Source organism: Harpia harpyja, unplaced genomic scaffold (assembly GCF_026419915.1).
Source record: "Harpia harpyja isolate bHarHar1 unplaced genomic scaffold, bHarHar1 primary haplotype scaffold_479_ctg1, whole genome shotgun sequence".
NCBI classification, from domain to species: domain Eukaryota; kingdom Metazoa; phylum Chordata; class Aves; order Accipitriformes; family Accipitridae; genus Harpia; species Harpia harpyja.
The window spans coordinates 1-19,010 of NW_026293403.1; the positions used below are offsets into that span (position 1 = coordinate 1).

The 19,010-nt window shown below is 67.0% G+C and overlaps 2 protein-coding genes across 2 annotated transcripts; both read left to right on the forward strand.

Moving 5' to 3' along the window:
* Positions 1-114: 114 nt before the first annotated feature.
* LOC128138460 (hydroperoxide isomerase ALOXE3-like) lies at positions 115-4,881 on the forward strand (the record flags this gene model as incomplete). The annotated part of the gene is made up of 5 exons (XM_052779712.1): positions 115-285; positions 1,028-1,149; positions 2,083-2,183; positions 3,178-3,348; positions 4,619-4,881. Coding segments are annotated over 5 exons (745 nt in total), but the record flags the coding sequence as incomplete, so codon positions are not given.
* A 1,542-nt stretch (positions 4,882-6,423) lies between these two features.
* LOC128138461 (hydroperoxide isomerase ALOXE3-like) lies at positions 6,424-18,760 on the forward strand. The gene is given in 19 exon segments (XM_052779713.1): positions 6,424-6,448; positions 8,395-8,480; positions 8,482-8,586; positions 9,173-9,437; positions 10,509-10,593; positions 11,348-11,647; positions 12,252-12,355; positions 12,556-12,593; positions 12,595-12,672; positions 12,674-12,730; positions 13,395-13,538; positions 14,810-14,982; positions 14,984-15,011; positions 15,938-16,024; positions 16,180-16,349; positions 16,832-16,953; positions 17,829-17,929; positions 18,178-18,348; positions 18,581-18,760. Coding segments are annotated over 19 exon segments (2,319 nt in total).
* Positions 18,761-19,010: the final 250 nt, after the last annotated feature.

The window sequence follows — 19,010 nt, forward strand, 5'->3', positions numbered from 1 at the left end:
GCTGGGATTTGGGCTATTTTGGAGGGATTTGGGGCTGGTTCGGTGGGAGCTGGTGGGATTCGGGGGGGGGAACCGGGGGGTGCCCGGCGCGGCAGAGACTGAGCGGTGACGCAGGCGGTGGCCCTGGGCCGGCGGGGGCTGCTGCGGCTGGTGGCGCGGGGGCTGCGGGAGCTGCCCTACGCCGCCCTCGTGCTGCCTCGGGGACCTGCGCCGCCGCCGCGTCACCCGCACCCGCCGCTACCACTTCGCCGACGACGCCCGGCGCATCTGGGCCGCCATCCGCAGGTGGGAGAGCCCTCGTGCCCCCTCGTGCCCCCCTCGTGCATCCTCTTGTGCTCCCTGATGTCTCCTCACCTGACCTTCCGCGCTCTCTCGTGCCCCCTCGTGCATCCTCGTGCCCCCTCGTGCGCCCTCGTGCACCCTTGTGCATCCTCTTGTGCTCCCTGGCGTCTCCTCACCTGACCTTCCACGCTCTCTCATGCCTCCTCATGCACTTCTGTGCCCCCTCGTGCGCCCTCGTGCCCCCTCGGGCCCCCCTCGTGCATCCTCGTGCATCCTCTTGTGCTCCCTGATGTCTCCTCACCTGACCTTCCGCGCTCTCTCGTGCCCCCTCGTGCCCTTCTGTGCCCCCTCGTGCACCCTCGTGCGCCCTCGTGCATCCTCTTGTGCTCCCTGATGTCTCCTCACCTGACCTTCTGCGCTCTCTCGTGCCCCCTCGTGCATCCTCGTGCCCCCTCGTGCGCCCTCGTGCACCCTTGTGCATCCTCTTGTGCTCCCTGGCGTCTCCTCACCTGACCTTCCACGCTCTCTCGTGCCCCCTCGTGCCCCCTCGTGCCCCCTCGTGCCCCCTCGCCTGACCTCGTGCACCCTCTTGCGCATCCTCGTCTGCCCCGTCCGTCCTCGTGCATCCCGCTGTGCGCTCTCTCGCGCCTCCTCGTGCGTCCTCACGTGTCCTCGTGCGAGAAGCGCAAATGGGGGGGGGGGGGGATGTCGCAGGCGTCCGGCCTGACCCCCCCTCCCCCCCCAGCTTCGTGAAGGGCATCGTGCAGCACTACTACCCGTGCGACGCGGCCGTGCGAGAGGACCCCGAGCTGCAGGCCTGGGTGGGCGAGATCTTCCACAAGGGTTTCCTCGGCCGCCGCAGCTCAGGTGCCCTCGCACGGGGGGGGGGACACGACCCCGGGTTTGACCCCCCGTGACCCCCGCGTGACCCCCCGGTGACCCTCACGTGATGACCCCCCCCCAGTGAGGCCCTGACCCCTGTTTGACCCCCTGTGACCCCCCCGTGACCCCCATGAGAGGCCCAACCCCCATGTGACCCTTGCATGACCTTTGTGTGACCCTCGCGCGAGGTTGCGACCCCGGGGTGACCCTCACATGACCCCTGTGTGACCCCTGTGACCCCATGTGACCCCATGCAACCCCTGCGTGACCTCTGTAACCCTTGTGTGACCCCTGCATGACCCCGTGCGACCCCTGTGTGACCCCGTGTGACCCCATGTGACCCCTGTATGACCCCGTGTGACCCCTGTAACCCCTGTGCGACCCACGTGTGACCCCAGTAACCCTTATATGACCCCTGTGTGACCCCTGTGTGACCCCTGTGACCCCTGTGTGACCCCTGTAACCCTTGTGTGACCTCTCATGTGACCTCTCATGTGACCCCTGTGTGACCCCTGTAACCCTTGTGTGACCTGTGACCCCATGTGACCCCTGTAACCCTTGTGTGACCCCTCATGTGACCCCTGTGTGACCCCTGTAACCCTTATGTGACCCCTGTGTGACCCCGTGTGACCCCTGTAACCCTTATATGACCCCATGTGACCCCTGTAACCCTTGTGTGACCCCTCATGTGACCCCGTGTGACCCCTGTAACCCTTGTGTGACCCCTGTGTGACCCCGTGTGACCCCTGTAACCCTTATATGACCCCACGTGACCTGTGTGACCCCATGTGACCCCCTGTGACCCCTGTGACCCCCTGTGACCCCTGTGCGACCCCTGTCACCCTTATGTGACCCCGTGCGACCCTCCCGTGACCCCCCGCGACCCCCCCGTGACCCTGTGACCCCCGTGACCCCCAGGGGTGCCGTCCCGCCTGCGCTCCGTCCCCGCCCTCGTCACCTTCCTCACCGTCATCATCTACAGCTGCTCCGCCCACCACGCCGCCACCAACAGCGGGCAGGTGGGGGGGAGTGGGGTGCTGGGGGGGCAATGGGTGCTGGGGGGGGGGGTCTGGGTGCTGGGGGGGGCAATGGGTGCTATAGGGGGGTGGGATCTGGGTGCTGGGGGGGGTCTGGGGGGGCAATGGGTGCTGGGGGGGGGAGGGGGTGCTATGGGGGGGGTCTGGGTGCTAGGGGGGGGGTCAGTGGGTGCTATGGGGGGGTCCCAGCCACCTGGGTCCCTGGGGGGGGTCAGTGGGTGCTATGGGGGATCAATGGGTGCTGTGGGGGGGTGGGACCCAGAGCCCCAGGGGGGTCAGTGGGGTGCTATGGGGGGGCCAGTGGGTGCTATGGGGGGTCAATGGGTGCTATGGGGGGGGGGCAGATGCCTAGGTCCCTGGGGGGGTCAGTGGGTGCTATGGGGGGTCAATGGGTGCTGTGGGGGGGGTGGGACCCAGAGCCCTGGGGGGGTCAGTGGGTGCTACAGGGGGGCCAGTGGGTGCTACAGGGGGGCCAGTGGGTGCTATGGGGGGTCAATGGGTGCTTTGGGGGGGGGCAGATGCCTAGGTCCCTGGGGGGGTCAGTGGGTGCTATGGGGGGTCAGTGGGTGCTGTGGGGGGTGGGACCCAGACCCCTGGGGGGGTCAGCGGGTGCTTATGGGGGGGGTCCCAGCCACCTGGGTCCCCGTGGGGGTCAGTGGGGTGCTATGGGGGGGTGGGACCCAGACCCCTGGGGGGGGGTCAGTGGGTGCTACAGGGGGGCCAGTGGGTGCTATGGGGGGGTCAATGGGTGCTATGGGGGGGGGGCAGATGCCTAGGTCCCTGGGGGGGTCAGCGGGGTACTATGGGGGGGTCCCAGCCACCTGGGTCCCTGTGGGGGTCAGTGGGTGCTATGGGGGGGTGGGACCCAGACCGCTGGGGTGGTCAGCGGGTGCTCTGGGGACATCAGTGGGTGCTACGGTGGGGGGGGCAACGGGATGAACCCCAGCCCCCCATATTCCCCCCCCCCCCGGGGCAGTTTGAGCTGGGCGCCTTCGTGCCCAACATGCCGGCCGCCATGCGGCGACCGCCGCCGGAGACGAAGGAGCCGCTGTCGGAGGGCGAGTTCCTGGCCGCGCTGCCCGCCATGAACACCACCGTCCTCACCCTGGGGGTGCTCTGGGTGCTGCGCAACGAGCCCTTCGACATGGTGAGGGGGGGGGGGCACCCGGCCCTGGGGGGGGGGGCGCGGGGGGCGGGGGGGGATACCCCTAAATCCCGGGCTTCCCCCGCCGCCAAAATGGCGGCGCGACCCCGGCGGGACCTCCCTGCGCCACCCCTGGGTGACCCTCGTGGGGTCCCTGTGACCCCCCCCAGGGGTTGGGTGCCCCCCCATGACCCCCGATGACCGCAATGACCCCCAGCTGCTTCCCCATGACCCCCCCACGTTCCAATGACCCCCGTCCCCCAAAGCACCCAAGTCTTTGACTCCCCCCAAGACCCCCCCCAGCAGTTTGGGTGCTCCCCCATGACGCCTCCATGACCCCAATGACCCCCCATGACCCCCAATGACCCCCAATGACCCCCAGCTGCTTGGTTGCCCCCCGTGACCCCCCCACATTCCAATGACCCCCATCCCCCCAAGCACCCAACCCTTTGACTCCCCCCCATGACCCCAAGACCCCCCAGGGGCTTGGGTGCCCCCCCATGACCCCCAATGACCCCCAATGACCCCCCATGACCCCCAATGACCCCAATGACCCCCAGCTGCTTGGTTGCCCCCCCCATGACCCCCATGACCCCCCCCACATTCCAATGACCCCCATCCCCCAAAGCACCCAACTCTTTGACTCCCCCCAAGACCCCAAGACAACCCCAGCAGTTTGGGTGCCCCCCCATGACCCCCAATGACCCCCAATGACCCCCCATGACCCCCCCATGACCCCCAATGACCCCCAGCTGCTTGGTTGCCCCCCCGACCCCCCCCATTCCAATGACCCCCGTCCCCCAAAGCACCCAACCCTTTGACTCCCCCCCCATGACCCCAAGACCCCTCAGGGGCTTGGGTGCCCCCCCATGACCCCCCATGACCCCCCATGACCCCCCATGACCCCAATGACCCCAATGACCCCCAGCTGCTTCCCCATGACCCCCATGACCCCCCCCATTCCAATGACCCCCATCCCCCCAAGCACCCAACCCTTTGCCTCCCCCCCAAGACCCCAAGACCCCCCAGGGGTTTGGGTGCCCCCCCATGACCCCCCATGACCCCCCATGACCCCCCATGACGCCCAATGACCCCCCATGACCCCCCATGACCCCAATGACCCCCAGCTACTTGGTTGCCCCCCCATGACCCCCCCCATTCCAATGACCCCCATCCCCCAAGCACCCAACCCTTTGCCTCCCCCCCAAGACCCCAAGACCCCCCAGGGGTTTGGGTGCCCCCTGACCCCCCCCGTCCCCCCGTCCCCCCCCAGCGCCCGCTGGGCTGTTACCCCGAGCAGCATTTCACGGAGGAAACCCCCCGACGCCTCATCGGCGCCTTCCAGCGCCGCTTGGCCGCCATTTCCCGCCGCATCCGCCGCCGCAACGCCGGCCTGGCGCTGCCCTACGCCTACCTGGACCCCGCCCACATCGAGAACAGCGTCGCCATCTGAGGGGGGGCGGGACCCCCCCTTGGGGGGCTGGGTGCCTTTTTGGGGGGGGGTCCTGGGTGTCTGGGTGCCATTTTGGGGGGGTCCCTGGGTGTCTGGGTGCCATTTTGGGGCCTCTTGAGGGTCCACAAGGACCCCTTGGTTCCTTATGGGGGGGTCTGGGGGGGTTTTGGGGTGCTGGGGAGGTCTCTGGGGGTCTGGGTGCCTTTTTGGGGGGGTCCTGGGTGTCTGGGTGCCATTTTGTTGGGTTCTTGGGGGTCTGGGTGCCATTTTGGGGCCTTTCGAGGGTCCACAGGGACCCCTCGGTTCCTTGTAGGGGGGGCTGGGGGGGGGTTGGGGTGCTGGGGGGGTCTCTGAGGGTCTGGGTGCCTTTTTGGGGGGGTTCCAGGTGTCTGGGTGCCATTTTGTTGGGTTCTTGGGGGTCTGGGTGCCATTTTGGGGCCCTTCGAGGGTCCACAGGGACCCCTGGGTTCCTTGTAGGGGGGGCTGGGGGGGTTTTGGGGTGCTGGGGGGGGTCTCTAGGGGGCTGGGTGCCATTTTGGGGGGGTCCTGGGGCTCTGGGTGCCATTTTGTTGGGTTTTGGGTCCCTGGGTGCCATTTTGGGGCCTTTCAAGGGCCCACCCAGACCCCTGGGTCCCTTATGGTGGGGGGGCCTCGGGGTCCCCATGGGGAGTTGGGTGCTGGGGGGGGTCTCCGGGGGTCTGGGTGCCATTTTGGGGGGGATTCCAGGTGTCTGGGTGCCATTTTGTTGGGTTCTTGGGGGTCCACAGGGACCCCTCGGTTCCTTATGGGGGGGGTCTGGGGGGTGTTGGGGTGCTGGGGGGGTCCCTGAGGGTCTGGGTGCCATTTTTGGGGGGGTCCCGGACCCCTGGGTCCCCCCTGGCACCCACCCAGACCCCTGGGTCCCTTATGGGGGGGGGTGAGGGGGGGGTCTGGGGGTCCCGGTGGGGTGTTGGGTGCTGGGGGGGTCCCCGGACCCCCAGGTTCCCTTTTGGGGGGGGGCTGGTGAGGGGTTGAGGGGGGGTCTGGGTGCTGGGGTGGGGTGTCGGGGTGCTGGGGGGGTCACCCCGGATGCGTGGGTTCACTCTGGGGGGGGGGAGGGGGCTGGGGTGTTCCCAGTGCCAAACTGGTCTGTACTGGGAGTCGTTACTGGTGTCAATAAAGGTGCTGTCCCCAGCGGGGTTGTGTGTGTCTCGCGGGGGGGGGGGGGCACTGGGTGTACTGGGCAGAGCTGGGCCAGGCCCAGTGGGGTAACTGGGGTGGAACTGGGATGGGGGGGCCAAGCCCAGGGTGGAACTGGGATGGGACTGGGCCCGCTGGTGGGAATTGGGTGAACTGGGAGGGGGGGACCAAACCCAGTGCTCCGGACTGGGGGTGTTAATGGTCCAAACTGGGGAGGAAGTGGGATGGGGGCCAGGCCCAGTGGTGTAAAACCGGGGTAAAACTGGGACGGGGGGCGAATCCTAGAGGTGGAAACTGGGGTGTAACTGGCGTTAGGGAAAAGACTGGTGCTGTAAACTGGGGTGTCACTGGGATGGGACTGGGCCCAGTGGTCCAAACTGGGGTGTAACTGGGGTTGGGGGCCAAGCCTAGTGGTCCAAACTGGGGAGGAAGTGGGATGGGCGGCCATGCCCCAGTGGTCCAAACTGTGGTGTAACTGGGATGGGACTGGGCTTGCTGGTGGGAACTGGGTGAACTGGGGTGGGGGGCCAAGCCCAGTGGTCCGGACTGGGGTGTAACTGGGAGGGAACCAAGCCCAGCGACATAAACTGGAGTGAAACTGGGGTGGGGGCCCAGCCCAGTGGCGTAAACTGGGGAGGAAGCGGGATGGAGGGGCCAGGCCCCATGGTCCAAACTGGGTGAACTGGGGTAGGGGGCCAAGACCAGTGGTCCGGACCGGGGTGTAACTGGGATGGGGGGGCCAAACCCAGTGCTCCAACCCGGCGGCAGGGTCTAAACTGGGGTGTAGCTGGTCTTACTGGGTCCAGTACTGGATCAGGGGTATAAAAGCGTGCTGGGCCAAGACTTAGCAGTGTAAACTGGGGTGAACTGGGATGCAGCTGGGGTGCCGCCCAGCCCCAGTGGCATAGCTGGGATGTAACTGGGATTGGGGCCAAGCCCAGTGGTATAAATGGGGGTAACTTGGAGCGGGCCAGGCTCAGTGGCGTAAACTGGGGTGTATCTGGGACGGGGCTGGGCCCACTGGTGGGAACTGGGTGAGCTGGGGTGGGGGGCCAAGACCAGTGGTCCAGACGGGGGTGTAACTGGGAGGGAACCAAGCCCGGTGGTGTAAACTGGGGTGGAACTGGGGTGGGGGGCCAAACCCCATGCTCCAACCTTGTGGCGGGGTCTAAACTGGGGTGTAACTGGTCATACTGGGTCCTGTACTGGATCGGTGGGATAAAAGGGTGCTGGGCCAACAGTTAGTGGTGTAAACTGGGGTGTAATTCAGATGCAACTGGGGTGTGGTCCAGACCCAGTGGCATATCTGGGGCATAACTGGAGTGAACTGGGTTGCAAGTGGGATGGCGCCCAGCCCCAGTGGTGCAACTGGGATGTGACCGGGGTGAACTGGGATGCAACTGGGGCGCGGCCCAGACCCGGTGGCATAACTGGGGTGTAACTTGGGCGTAACTGGGGTCAGCTGGGTTGCAACCGGGGTGCGGCCCAGACCCAGTGGTGCAACTGGGATGGAACTGGGATGCAACTGCGGTGGGGCCCAGACCCAGCGGTGTAACTGGGATGCAACTGGGGATTAACTGGGCCGGGGGTCGCTGATGCAAGCAGGGGCGGAACTGGTTTTACTGGGCCCAGTGGTGTAACTGGGGTGTGACCGGGTGGACTCAGGCATCCCCGGGGGGGGGGGACGGGACCCAGGAGTGCTCTAACCGGTCAAAGCCGGGAACTGGGAGGAACTGGGGCGGGGACTGGGGCCGCGGGGGTGGCAAAGGGACCCAGCAGTGCCCTGGGGAGCCGGCGTTGCTGCGGGGGGACCCAGGAGGGACCCCGAGGGACCCCGAGAGACCCCAGGAGGGACCCAGGAGGGACCCCAAGGGACCCCAAGGGACCCCAAGGACCCCGGGAGGGACCCCGAGGGACCCCAAGGGACCCCAAGGGACCCGGGAAGGACCCCAAGGGACCCCGAGGGACACAGGAGAGACCCTGAGGGACCCCGAGGGACCCCGAGGGACAGAGGAGGGACCCCGAGAGACCCCAAGAGACCCAAGGACCCCAGGAGGGACCCAGGAGGGACCCCAAGGGATCCCAAGGACCCCAGGAGGGACCCCAAGAGACCCCGAGGGACCCAGGAGAGACCCCGAGAGACCCCGAGGGACCCAAGGACCCCAGGAGGGACCCCAAGGGACCCCAGGACCCCAGAAGGGACCCCAAGGGACCCAAGGGCCCCGGGAGGGACCCCGAGAGACCCCGAGGGACCCCAAGGGACCGAAGAACCCCAGGAGGGACCCAGAGGGACCCCAAGGGATCCCAAGGACCCCAGGAGGGACCCCGAGGGACCCTGGCATCCCCAGAGGCCCCGTCTGTCCCCGAGGGGACCCCGGCGTCCCCAAATGTCCCCGAGGGGACCCCGTCACCCCCAGGGGAGGCGGGCATCCCCGAGGGGACGCCGGTGTCCGGCGGGGGGGGCGCGGGGTACCGGGTGAGGGTGACGACGGGGGTCCCAGTGGGGTGGGGGGACGATGGCGGCCGTGACCCTCAGCCTGGTGGGGACGGGGGGAGAGAGCCCCCCCTGCCACCTCGACTGGCCCCTCCATCACCTGCGCCCCGGCACCGTGAGTGAACTGGGGGTACTGGGGGGCACTGGGAGGGACTGGGGGGCGCTGGGAGGGGACTGGGAAGGGACTGGGGGGTGCTGGGAGGGGACTGGAGGGGGACTGGGGGGCACTCGGAGGGGACTGGGAGGGACTGGGAGGGAGTGGGAGGTACTGAGTGGGCTGACGAGGCACGGGGGGAGGACGGGGGGGTGATGGGGGTGACACGGGGGGGTGACATGGGGTGACAGCGGGTGACATGGGGGGTGATGGGGGTGACATGGGGGTGATGGGGTGACACGAGGGGTGATGGAGGTGATGGGGGTGACAGGGGGGGTGACATGGGGGTGACATGAGGGGTGATGCGGGTGACGGGGGTGATGGGGTGACACGACGGGTGATGGGGGGTGACAGGGGGGTGACATGGGGGTGATGGAGGTGACGGGGGGGTTATGGGGTGACACAAGGGGTGATGGGGGTGACATGAGGGTGACATGGGGGTGATGGGGTGACACGAGGGGTGATGGAGGTGACAGGGGGTGACGTGGGGGGGTGACACGAGGGGTGATGGGGGGTGACAGGGGGGTGACAGGCGGTGCCACCGCAGACGGTGGTGGCGGAGGTGACGTCGGCGCGGCCCCTGGGGACCCTCCTGCTGGCGCGGCTGTGGAAGGAGCCGCTGGTGTCCCTGGTCCCCGACCGCTGGTTCTGCGCCAACGTCACCGTCACCGGGCCCCTGGGGGACGGGGACGACGGGGGGGGCAATGACGACGGGGACGGCGATGGGGGGGACGATGGGGACGTCCCCAGGGCCACCTTCCCCTGCTACCGCTGGCTGGAGAGCGGCTGCCTGGAGCTGCGGGAGGGCACGGGTACGGGGACAGTGGGGGACACGGGGGGGACACGGGGACACCACGGGGACACCATGGGGACGTGGGGATGCCATGGGGATATGGGACATGGGGACAAGTGGACACCACGGGGACGTGGGGGGACATGGGGACATGAAGATGCCATGGGGATATGGGACATGGGGACAAGAGGACACCATGGGGACACCATGGGAACGCGGGGGGACACCATGGGGACGTGGGGGGACGTGGGGATATGGGACATGGGGACAAGTGGACACCACGGGGACGTGGGGGGACATGGGGACATGGGGATGTCATGGGGATATGGGACATGGGGACAAGGGGACACCACGGGGACACCATGGGGACATGGGGGGACGTGGGGATATGGGACATGGGGACAAGGGGACACCACGGGGACACCATGGGGACATGGGGGGACGTGGGGATGCCATGGGGATATGGGACATGGGGACAAGGGGACACCACGGGGACGTGGGGGGACGTGGGGACATGGGGATGCCATGGGGATATGGGACATGGGGACAAGGGGACACCACGGGGACACCATGGGGACGCGGGGGGACATGTGGGGGGACACAGGCTCATGGAGACATGGGGACAGCATGGGGACGAGGGGGACACGGGGACAAGAAGACCTGGGGGAACGTGGAGACACGAGGACATCACAGGGACACCATGGGGACACGGGGGATGTGGGGACATGGGGGGAAATGGGGACACGTGGGGGGGACGTGGGGACAAGGGGACACACGCCATGGGGACATCGTGGGGACTTGTGGATGTGGGGAAGTGTGGGGACGTGGGGACACCATGGGGACGAGGGACGTGGGGGGACGTGGGGGACACGTGGGGACACCATGGGGACATGGGGGGGGCATGGGGACGTGGGGACACCATGGGGACATGGGGACATGACACCATGGGGACACCTGTGACCCCCATCACCTGCCATGACGTGGGGAGTGGGAGCACTGGGAGGGAACTGGAGGCACTGGGGGGGGGATGCTATGTCCTGTGACCCCCATGACCCCGATGTCCCCCCGATGTCCCCCTGATGTCCCCCAGCCCGGACACCGCGTGAGGCCACCTGGGAGCCACAGCTGCTGCAGCAGCGCCAGGAGGAGCGGAGGGAGCGTGAGGAGGCCTTCCAGTACGGACTGGGAGCACTGGGAGGGGACTGGGAGGGGACTGGGAATATGGGGGGGGCACTGGGAGGGGACTGGGAGGGGACTGGGAATATGGGGGGGGCACTGGGAGGGGACTGGGAGGGGACTGGGAGCTCTGGGAGGGGACTGGGAACACTGGGATGTTACTGGGAGGGGACTGGGGGGGAATGGGAGCACTGGGGGCACACTGGGAAGGGACTGGGAGCTCTGGGATGTTACTGGGAGGGGACTGGGAGCTCTGGGATGAGACTGGGAGGACTGCGGGGGCACTGGGATGAGATTGGGAGCACTGGGAGGCACTGGGATGTTGCTGGGAGTGCTGGGAGGCACTGGGAGGTTACTGGGAGCACCGGGCGGTTACTGGGGATGACTGGGTGTTTACTGGGAATGCTGGGATGTTACTGGGAGGTTACTGGGAGGGCACTGGGAGGTTACTGGGAGCACTAGGGAGTACTGTGAGAATACTGGGAGCACTGGTGGGTTACTGGGGATGGCTGGGAGGTTACTGGGAACGCTGGGAGGTTACTGGGGATGACCGGGAGGTTGCTGGGAGGCACCGGGAGGTTACTGGGAGCACCGGGGAGTTACTAGGGATGACTGGGACATTACTGGGAGCACTGGGAGGTTACTGGGAGGGCCCTAGGGGTGACTGGGAGGTTACTGGGAGGGCCCTAGGGGTGACTGGGAGGTTACTGGGAGCACTGGGAGCAGGACCCATGAGTCCGTGTCCCCCCCCAGGTGGGCGCCCTACGCCCCGGGGTGGCCCTGGCGGCTGCGGGCGCTGCCCCCCGCCCTCTGCCCCTGGCCACCCCCCCCGCCACCGCCATCGGCGGCGTCACCGGCGTCACCGTCCCCCCCCCCGGCAGCTGTCCCCCAGCCTGGCCTTTCCCCTGGGACACCGCGCCAGCATCGCCGCCCGCGCCGCCGCCGCGTCGGTGTCACCGTCACCCCCCCGTGTCCCCCAAGTGTCCCCGAGCGTCCCGGCCACCACCCCACTCTGTCTTTGCGTGTCCCCACTCGTCCCCCACTGGGTCCCATGTGTGTCCCCCCGCGTCCCCGTCATGTCCCCATGGTGTGCCCAGGCCCATGTCCCCGTGTCCCCACGTCCCCGTGTCCCCATGTGCCATCTCCCATGTCCCCCATGTCCTATGTCGCCAATGTCCTATGTCCCCACAACCCTGTGTCCCCATGTCCCCCTCCGTGTCCCCCATGTCCCCACACATCCCCATGGTGTCCCCATGTCCCATGTCCCCATGGTGTCCCCATGTCCCATGTCCCCATGGTGTCCCCATGTCCCATCTCCCTGTGTCCCCGTGTTGTTCCCGTGTCCCATGTCTCCATGATGTCCCCTGGTGTTCTCATGTCCTATGTCCCCATGCCCATCTCCCCATGTCACCCATGTCCCCCCACCCCATGGTGTCCTCATGTCCCTTGTCCCCATGGTGTCCCCATGCCCATGTCCCACATCCCCACACCCCATGGTGTCCCCATGTGCCACCTCCCCATGTCCCCACGGTGTCCCCAAGCCCATCTCCCCACACCCCATGGTGTCCCCATGGTGTCCCCATGCCCATGTCCCACCTCCCCACGTCCCCCTGGTGTCCCCATGGTGTCCCCATGATGTCCCCATGTCCCCTGTCCCCAGCCAGGTCCGGGTGCGCCTCCGGGGGCTTCACTGTGGTGGCTCCTGGCGCAGCTTCGAGGACATTCGGGAGGCGCTGGAGGGGCCCGGGACCCCCATCAGTGGTGGGTGCCCCCCCCTCACACCGGGGGCACCCAGGCGTCCGGGTGGGAGGGACGTGGGGGGGCACCCAGGTGTCTGGGTGGGGGGCACCCAGGTGTTTGGGGGGCACCCAGGCATCTGGGGGACACCCAGGCGTCCAAGTGGGGGGCACCCAGGTGTCTGGGGGGGGGGGCACCCATTTGTGTCCCCCCCCCCCCCGCAGAGTACGTGCTGCAGCACTGGCAGGACGACGCGTTTTTCGGGGGCGCAGTACCTGAGCGGGGTGAACCCCGTCCTGCTGCGCCGCTGCTCCCGCCTGCCCCCCAACTTCCCCGTCACCCCCCCCCATGGTGGCACCCAGCCTCGGCCCCGCCACCTGCCTCCAGCGGGAGATGGAGGTCAGCCCCCCCCCCGCCCTTGGGTGGGGGGTCCCGGGGGGCCGGGGTGGGGGGGGGGGGTCCCGGGGGTCATGGGGACCCCGGGGTTTGGGGGGTCCCAGGGGTCTGGGGGGGCACCCAGGGGTCCAGGGCAGGGTGGGGGGTCTTGGGGACCCCGGGGTTTGGGGGGTCCCAGGGGTCTGGGGGGGCACCCAGGGGTCCAGGGCAGGGTGGGGGGTCTTGGGGACCCCGGGGTTTGGGGGTCCCAGGCATCTGGGGGGGCACCCAGGGGTCCGGGACAGGGTGGGGGGTGCCAGGGGTCAAGGGGACCCCAGGGTTTGGGGGGGGTCCCAGGTGTCTGGGGCAGGGTGGGGGGTCCCAAGGGTCATGGGGACCCCAGGGTTTGGTGGGTGCCAGGCATCTGGGGGGGCACCCAGGGGTCTGGGGGGCACCCAGGCATCCTGGGCAGGGTGGGGGGGGGGTCCCAGGCACCCAAGGGACCCCAACATCCCAGAGAGGGTGGGGGGGACCCAGGTGTCCAGGGCACCCAAGTATCAGAGGGACCCCAGGGTTTGGGGGGACCCAGGCGTGTGGGGGGGACACCCGGGCATCTGGGGGGGGGGACGACACCCAGGCATTTGGCCGGGGGGGGGACACACGACACCCAGATGTGCGGTGTGCGCAGGGGGGGCGCGTCTTCCTGGCCGACTACGCGCTGCTGGATGGGCTCCCCACGGGGCGCGTGGGGGGGGAACCCCAATTCCTGGCCGCCCCCCTCTGCCTGCTCTGGCTCAGCCCCCGCCAGCAGCTCCTGCCCATCGCCATCCAGGTACCGTGTGTGTCCCCCCCCCCATGTCCCCTCCATGTCCCCGTGTCCCCCCATGTCCCCATGACCCACATCATGATGCCACCATGTCCCCATGGTGTCCCCACGGTGTCCCCTTGTCCCCATGTTGTCCCTACGTGTCTCCATGTCCCCATGGTGTCTTCATGTCCCCATGTGTCCCCTTGTCCCCACAACCCACATCGCCATGCCACCATATCCCCATGTGTCCCTTTGTCCCCATGGTGTCCCCTTGTCCCCATGGTGTCCTCTTGTCCCCATGACCCACATCATGATGCCACCACATTCCCATGTGCCCCCATGGCGTCCCCTTGTCCCCATGGTGTCCCCTTGTCCCCATGGTGCCCTCTTGTCCCCATGTCCCCATGTCCCACATCATGATGCCACCATGTCCCCCCATGGTGTCCCCTTGTCCCCATGTGTCCCTACGTGTCTCCATGGTGTCTTCATGTCCCCGTGTGTCCCCTTGTCCCCCCTTGTCCCCATGGCCCACATCCCCATGCCACCATATTCCCATGTGTCCCCTTGTCCCCATGTCCCCATGGTGTCCTCTTGTCCCCATGACCCACATCATGATGCCACCACATTCCCATGTGCCCCCATGGCGTCCCCATGTCCCCATGGTGCCCTCTTGTCCCCATGTCCCCCATCATGATGCCACCATGTCCCCCCACGGTGTCCCCACGTGTCTCCATGTCCCCCCTTGTCCCCATGGTGTCTTCATGTCCCCGTGTGTCCCCTTGTCCCCCTGGTGCCCCCTTGTCCCCATGGCCCACATCCCCATGCCACCATATTCTCATGTGTCCCCTTGTCCCCATGTCCCCATGGTGTCCTCTTGTCCCCATGACCCACATCATGATGCCACCACATTCCCATGTGCCCCCATGGCGTCCCCATGTCCCCATGGTGCCCTCTTGTCCCCATGTCCCCCATCATGATGCCACCATGTCCCCCCACGGTGTCCCCACGTGTCTCCATGTCCCCCCTTGTCCCCATGGTGTCTTCATGTCCCCGTGTGTCCCCTTGTCCCCCTGGTGCCCCCTTGTCCCCATGACCCACATCCCCATGCCACCATATCCCCATGCGTCCCCTTGTCCCCATGTCCCCCCATGTCCCCATGGTGCCCTCTTGTCCCCATGACCCACATCATGATGCCACCATGTGCCCCCATGGCGTCCCCATGGTGCCCTCTTGTCCCCCCACCCCCCCATGTCCCCCGTCCCCGCTGACACCCCCACCCATGTGTCCCCCCCCAGCTGTCCCAGCACCCCGGCCCCGAGTCGCCCATCTTCCTGCCGGGGGACGGGCCGTGGGGGTGGGCGCTGGCCAAGCTGTGGGTGCGGGGCGCCCACTTCACCCTGCACGAGGCCGTCACCCACCTGCTGCACACCCACTTCTTGGGGGAGACCTTCGCCCTGGCCACCCACCGCCTGCCCGCCTGCCACCCCCATCCACCAGGTACCCCCAAACCGCACCCCCTTGTCCTGTGTCCCACGTCCAACGTCCCCCCGGTGTCCCACGTCCCCATGGCCAATGTCCCCATGGCCCAATCTACCATGTCCCAGGTCTCATGTCCCGTCTCCCCATCACCCATCCGTCCCATGTCCAATGTCCCCACCACCTACATGTCCCCATTGCCCGCATGTCCCCATCACCTACATGTCCGATGTCCCCATGTCCCAGTGTCCCATGTCCCCACCACCTACATGTCCCCATTGCCCGCATGTCCCCATCACCTACATGTCCGATGTCCCCATGTCCCGATGTCCCCATGTCCCAGTGTCCCATGTCCCCACCACCTACATGTCCCATGCCCCATGTCCTGTGTCCCATGTCCTGTGTCCCATGTCCAATGTCCCCTCGGTGTCCCAGGTCCCCATGTCCAATGTCCCCATGGCCTCCATGTCCCAATGTACCATATCCCATGTCCCCATCACCCACCTGTGCCATGTCCAATGTCCCCATGTCCCATGGCCCCACCACCTACATGGCCCCATGTTCCCACGGCCCACATGTCCCAATTCCCAATGTCCCCATCACCTACACGTCCCATGTCCCCATTGCCCCATGTCCCATGCCCCATGTCCTCCATGTCCCATGTCCTCATGTCCCCATGTCCCCCATAGCCTATGTCCCCATGTCCCATGTCCCATGTCCCCCATATCCCACATCCCCCATGTCCTGATGTCCCCATATGTCCCCCATATCCCATGTCCACGTTTCCCACATCCTTCATGTCCCCCATATCCCACGTCCCACGTCCCCATGTCCCACGTCCCCCATGTCCTGATGTCCCCCATATCCCATGTCCACGTTCCCCATGTCCCATGTCCTTCATGTCCCCCATGTCCCCCCCTTGTCCCAATGTCCCCGTCTGTCCCCAGCTCCTGCTGCCCCACTGCCGCTTCACCTTCCACATCAACATTTTGGCCCGGGAGGCCCTGCTCAGCCCTGGGGGGTTCATCGACCAGGTCAGCCGGACACCTGGGTGTCCCCCCTTGGTGGCACCCGGACACCTGGGTGTCCCCCCTTGGTGGCACCCGGACACCTGGGTCCCCCAGGGATGGGAGGAATCGGGGGGGGGACACACGCGATGGAGGACACTGAGGGATGGTGGCATCCCCAGGCCACGGCCGTGGGGCGGGAGGGGACGCTGGAGCTGGTGGCCCGGGGGACGGCGGCGCTGACCTACAGGGAGCTGTGTGTCCCCGATGACCTGGAGCACCGCGGCGTCACCGACATCCCCAACTACCACTACCGCGATGATGCCCTGGAGATCTGGGGGGCCATCGAGAGGTGGGGGGGGGGACACGGGCATGGGGACAACAGGGATGGGGCCGTGGGGGTGGGATGTGGGGATGGGGACATGGGGGTGGGACGTGGAGGTGGAGACATGGGGGTGGGGACAAGGGAGATGGGGACATGGAGATGGGAATGATGAAGATGGGGACAACAGGGATGGGACCGCAGGGATGGGACATGGGGATCAGACCACGAGGATTGTACGCTGGAGACGGGGACATGGCGATGGAGACAACAGGCATGGGGACATGGGGAACGGAGATGATGGGGATGGGGGCACGGGGATGGGGACAATGGGGTTGGGGACATCAGTGACGGGAGCAACAAGGATGAGGACATGGGCAATGGGGATGACGAGGATGGAGGCAACAGGGCTGGGGACAGGGACCACAGGGTTGGGAGCTGCTGGAGGTGACGCCAGGACAGTGGGCACGGCCCTGTCCCCACGTCTCACCGATGTCCCTGTGGTGGCCCAGCCTAGTGGAGGGGATCGTGGCTCTCTACTACCCCGAGGACAGTGACGTGGCCGAGGACTACGAGCTCCAGGACTGGGTGGGCGAGATCTTCACCTATGCTGTCCTGGGCAATGAGAAGACAGGTAGGGGGCCCGGTGACGGTCACGGTGATGGTCATGGCCACGGTGATGGTCACGTCCTGGTGGTGATTATGCGTGGTGATGGTGACCATCATGGGCGTTGTTATGGTTGCACCCCGGTAATGGTCACGACGACGGTGATGGTCGTGGTCACGGCAATAGTCGTGGTCATGGTCAAATCATCATCACGGCCACGGTCACGGTCACGTTGTGGCCACGGTCACACCGCAGTGACGGTGACAGCCGTGGTCGTGGCGACGGTGTTGGTCACGGTCCTGCCACAGTCATGGCCATGACCCCAATCACTGTTACGACCATGCCACAGCAATGGCCATGGCCGAGGTCTCACACCATAGTCGTGGTCACAGCTATGTCACGCTCACGGCCATGGTCATAGCCAGAGTGGTGACATGGCATGGGCACGGTCACGGCCATGATCACGACACGGGATGGACATGGTTATGGTCACAGTCATGGCCATGGTCATGCCATAGTCAAGACACGGGATGGGCAAAGTCGTGGCCGCAGTCATGGTCATAGCCAGGCGTGTAACATGGCATGGCCACGGTCATGGTCATGGCATGGTCATGGCATGGTCAAGACACAGGATGGGCGTGGTCATGGCCACGCCATGGCGATGGTCAAGACATGGGATGGGCGTGGTTGCAGTCACGGTCATGCCATGGCCACGGTCAAGACATGGCATGGGCACGGTCATGTCCATGGCCGTGCCACGAGCTGAGCCCGTGATGGCCATGATCATGCCATGCCCGTGTCAGGTGGCGTGTTTGTGGGGCGCCATGCGTGGGGCACTGGTGGGGGCTGCCCGTGGTGGGTGAGGTCATCGCTGACCTCATGCCACCCCCCCCCGGGCCCAGGTTTCCCCTCGAAGCTCTGCAGCCGCCCCGAGCTGGTGAAGTTCGTCACCATGATCATCTTCTGCTGCTCCGCCCGGCACGCCGCCGTCAACAGCGGCCAGGTGACACCTGGGGGGACACGGGGGGGGACGACGACGACGACACGGGGGGGGACGACGACACGGGGGAACTTGGAGGGTGGCCCAACGCCCACGTACATCTCAGAAGTGGCCATGGAGCCTCCTTGGTGGCCACAGGGGACTTGGGTGACCCCGGTGGGACCCAGGTGACCCCGGAGGAGATCGGGGTGGGGGGCCCAGACGCTTGCGTTCCCCCCCACTGACCCCCCCCCTCCCGCCCCGCTTCCCAGTACGACTACGCCGCCTGGATGCCCAACACGCCGGGAACGCTGCGACGTCCGCCGCCGCGGAGGAAGGAGGAGGCCACCGCCGAGCTGCTGTTGGGGACCCTCCCGTCCCCCGACGCCACCGGCGCCCTCCTGGCCCTGCTCAGCGTCGTCAGCTACGAGGGCGGAGAGCCGGTAAGAACGGGGGGGGGGGACACACCCAGTATAATCCCGGTGGGCACCCCCCCACCTTCCCCTTACCCCCCTCCCTTTGGGGACCCTGGTGTCCGGGTGGGATGTCCCCCATGTCCCCAAGAGGACCCAGGCGTCCCGGTGGGCACCGTGGCGTGTGTGTGCCCCCCCCTCCACGTCCCCAAGAGGACCCAGGCGTCTGACCCCCCCCCCCAACACCTCCTCTGACCCCCAGCGGCCGCTGGGCTCCCGTTCCCAGGAGCCCCTCAGTGGGGCAGCCCCACGGCGGCTCTTGGTCTCCTTCCGGCGCTGCTTGGCCGCCATCTCCCACCGCATCCGGCAGCGCAACGAGGGGCTGGCGTTGCCCTACCCCTACCTCGACCCCGCCTGCGTCCAGGAGAGCGTCGCCATCTGACCCCCCCCTCCCTCCACAATGTCACCAACACACCCCCCCCCCGGGATGTCCCCGATCCCCCCGGGGGTCCCCAACCTCTTTGGACCATCCCCAACCTTCCCCATGGTGTCCCCAACCTCTCTGGGGTGTCCCCAACCTCCCCAGGGCACCCCCAACCTTCCCCCATCCCATTGTCACTCCCCCCCCCCATGTGTCCCCAACCCCCCCCAGGATGTCCCCAAACTCCTTGAACCCCCAAGTGCGTCCCCAA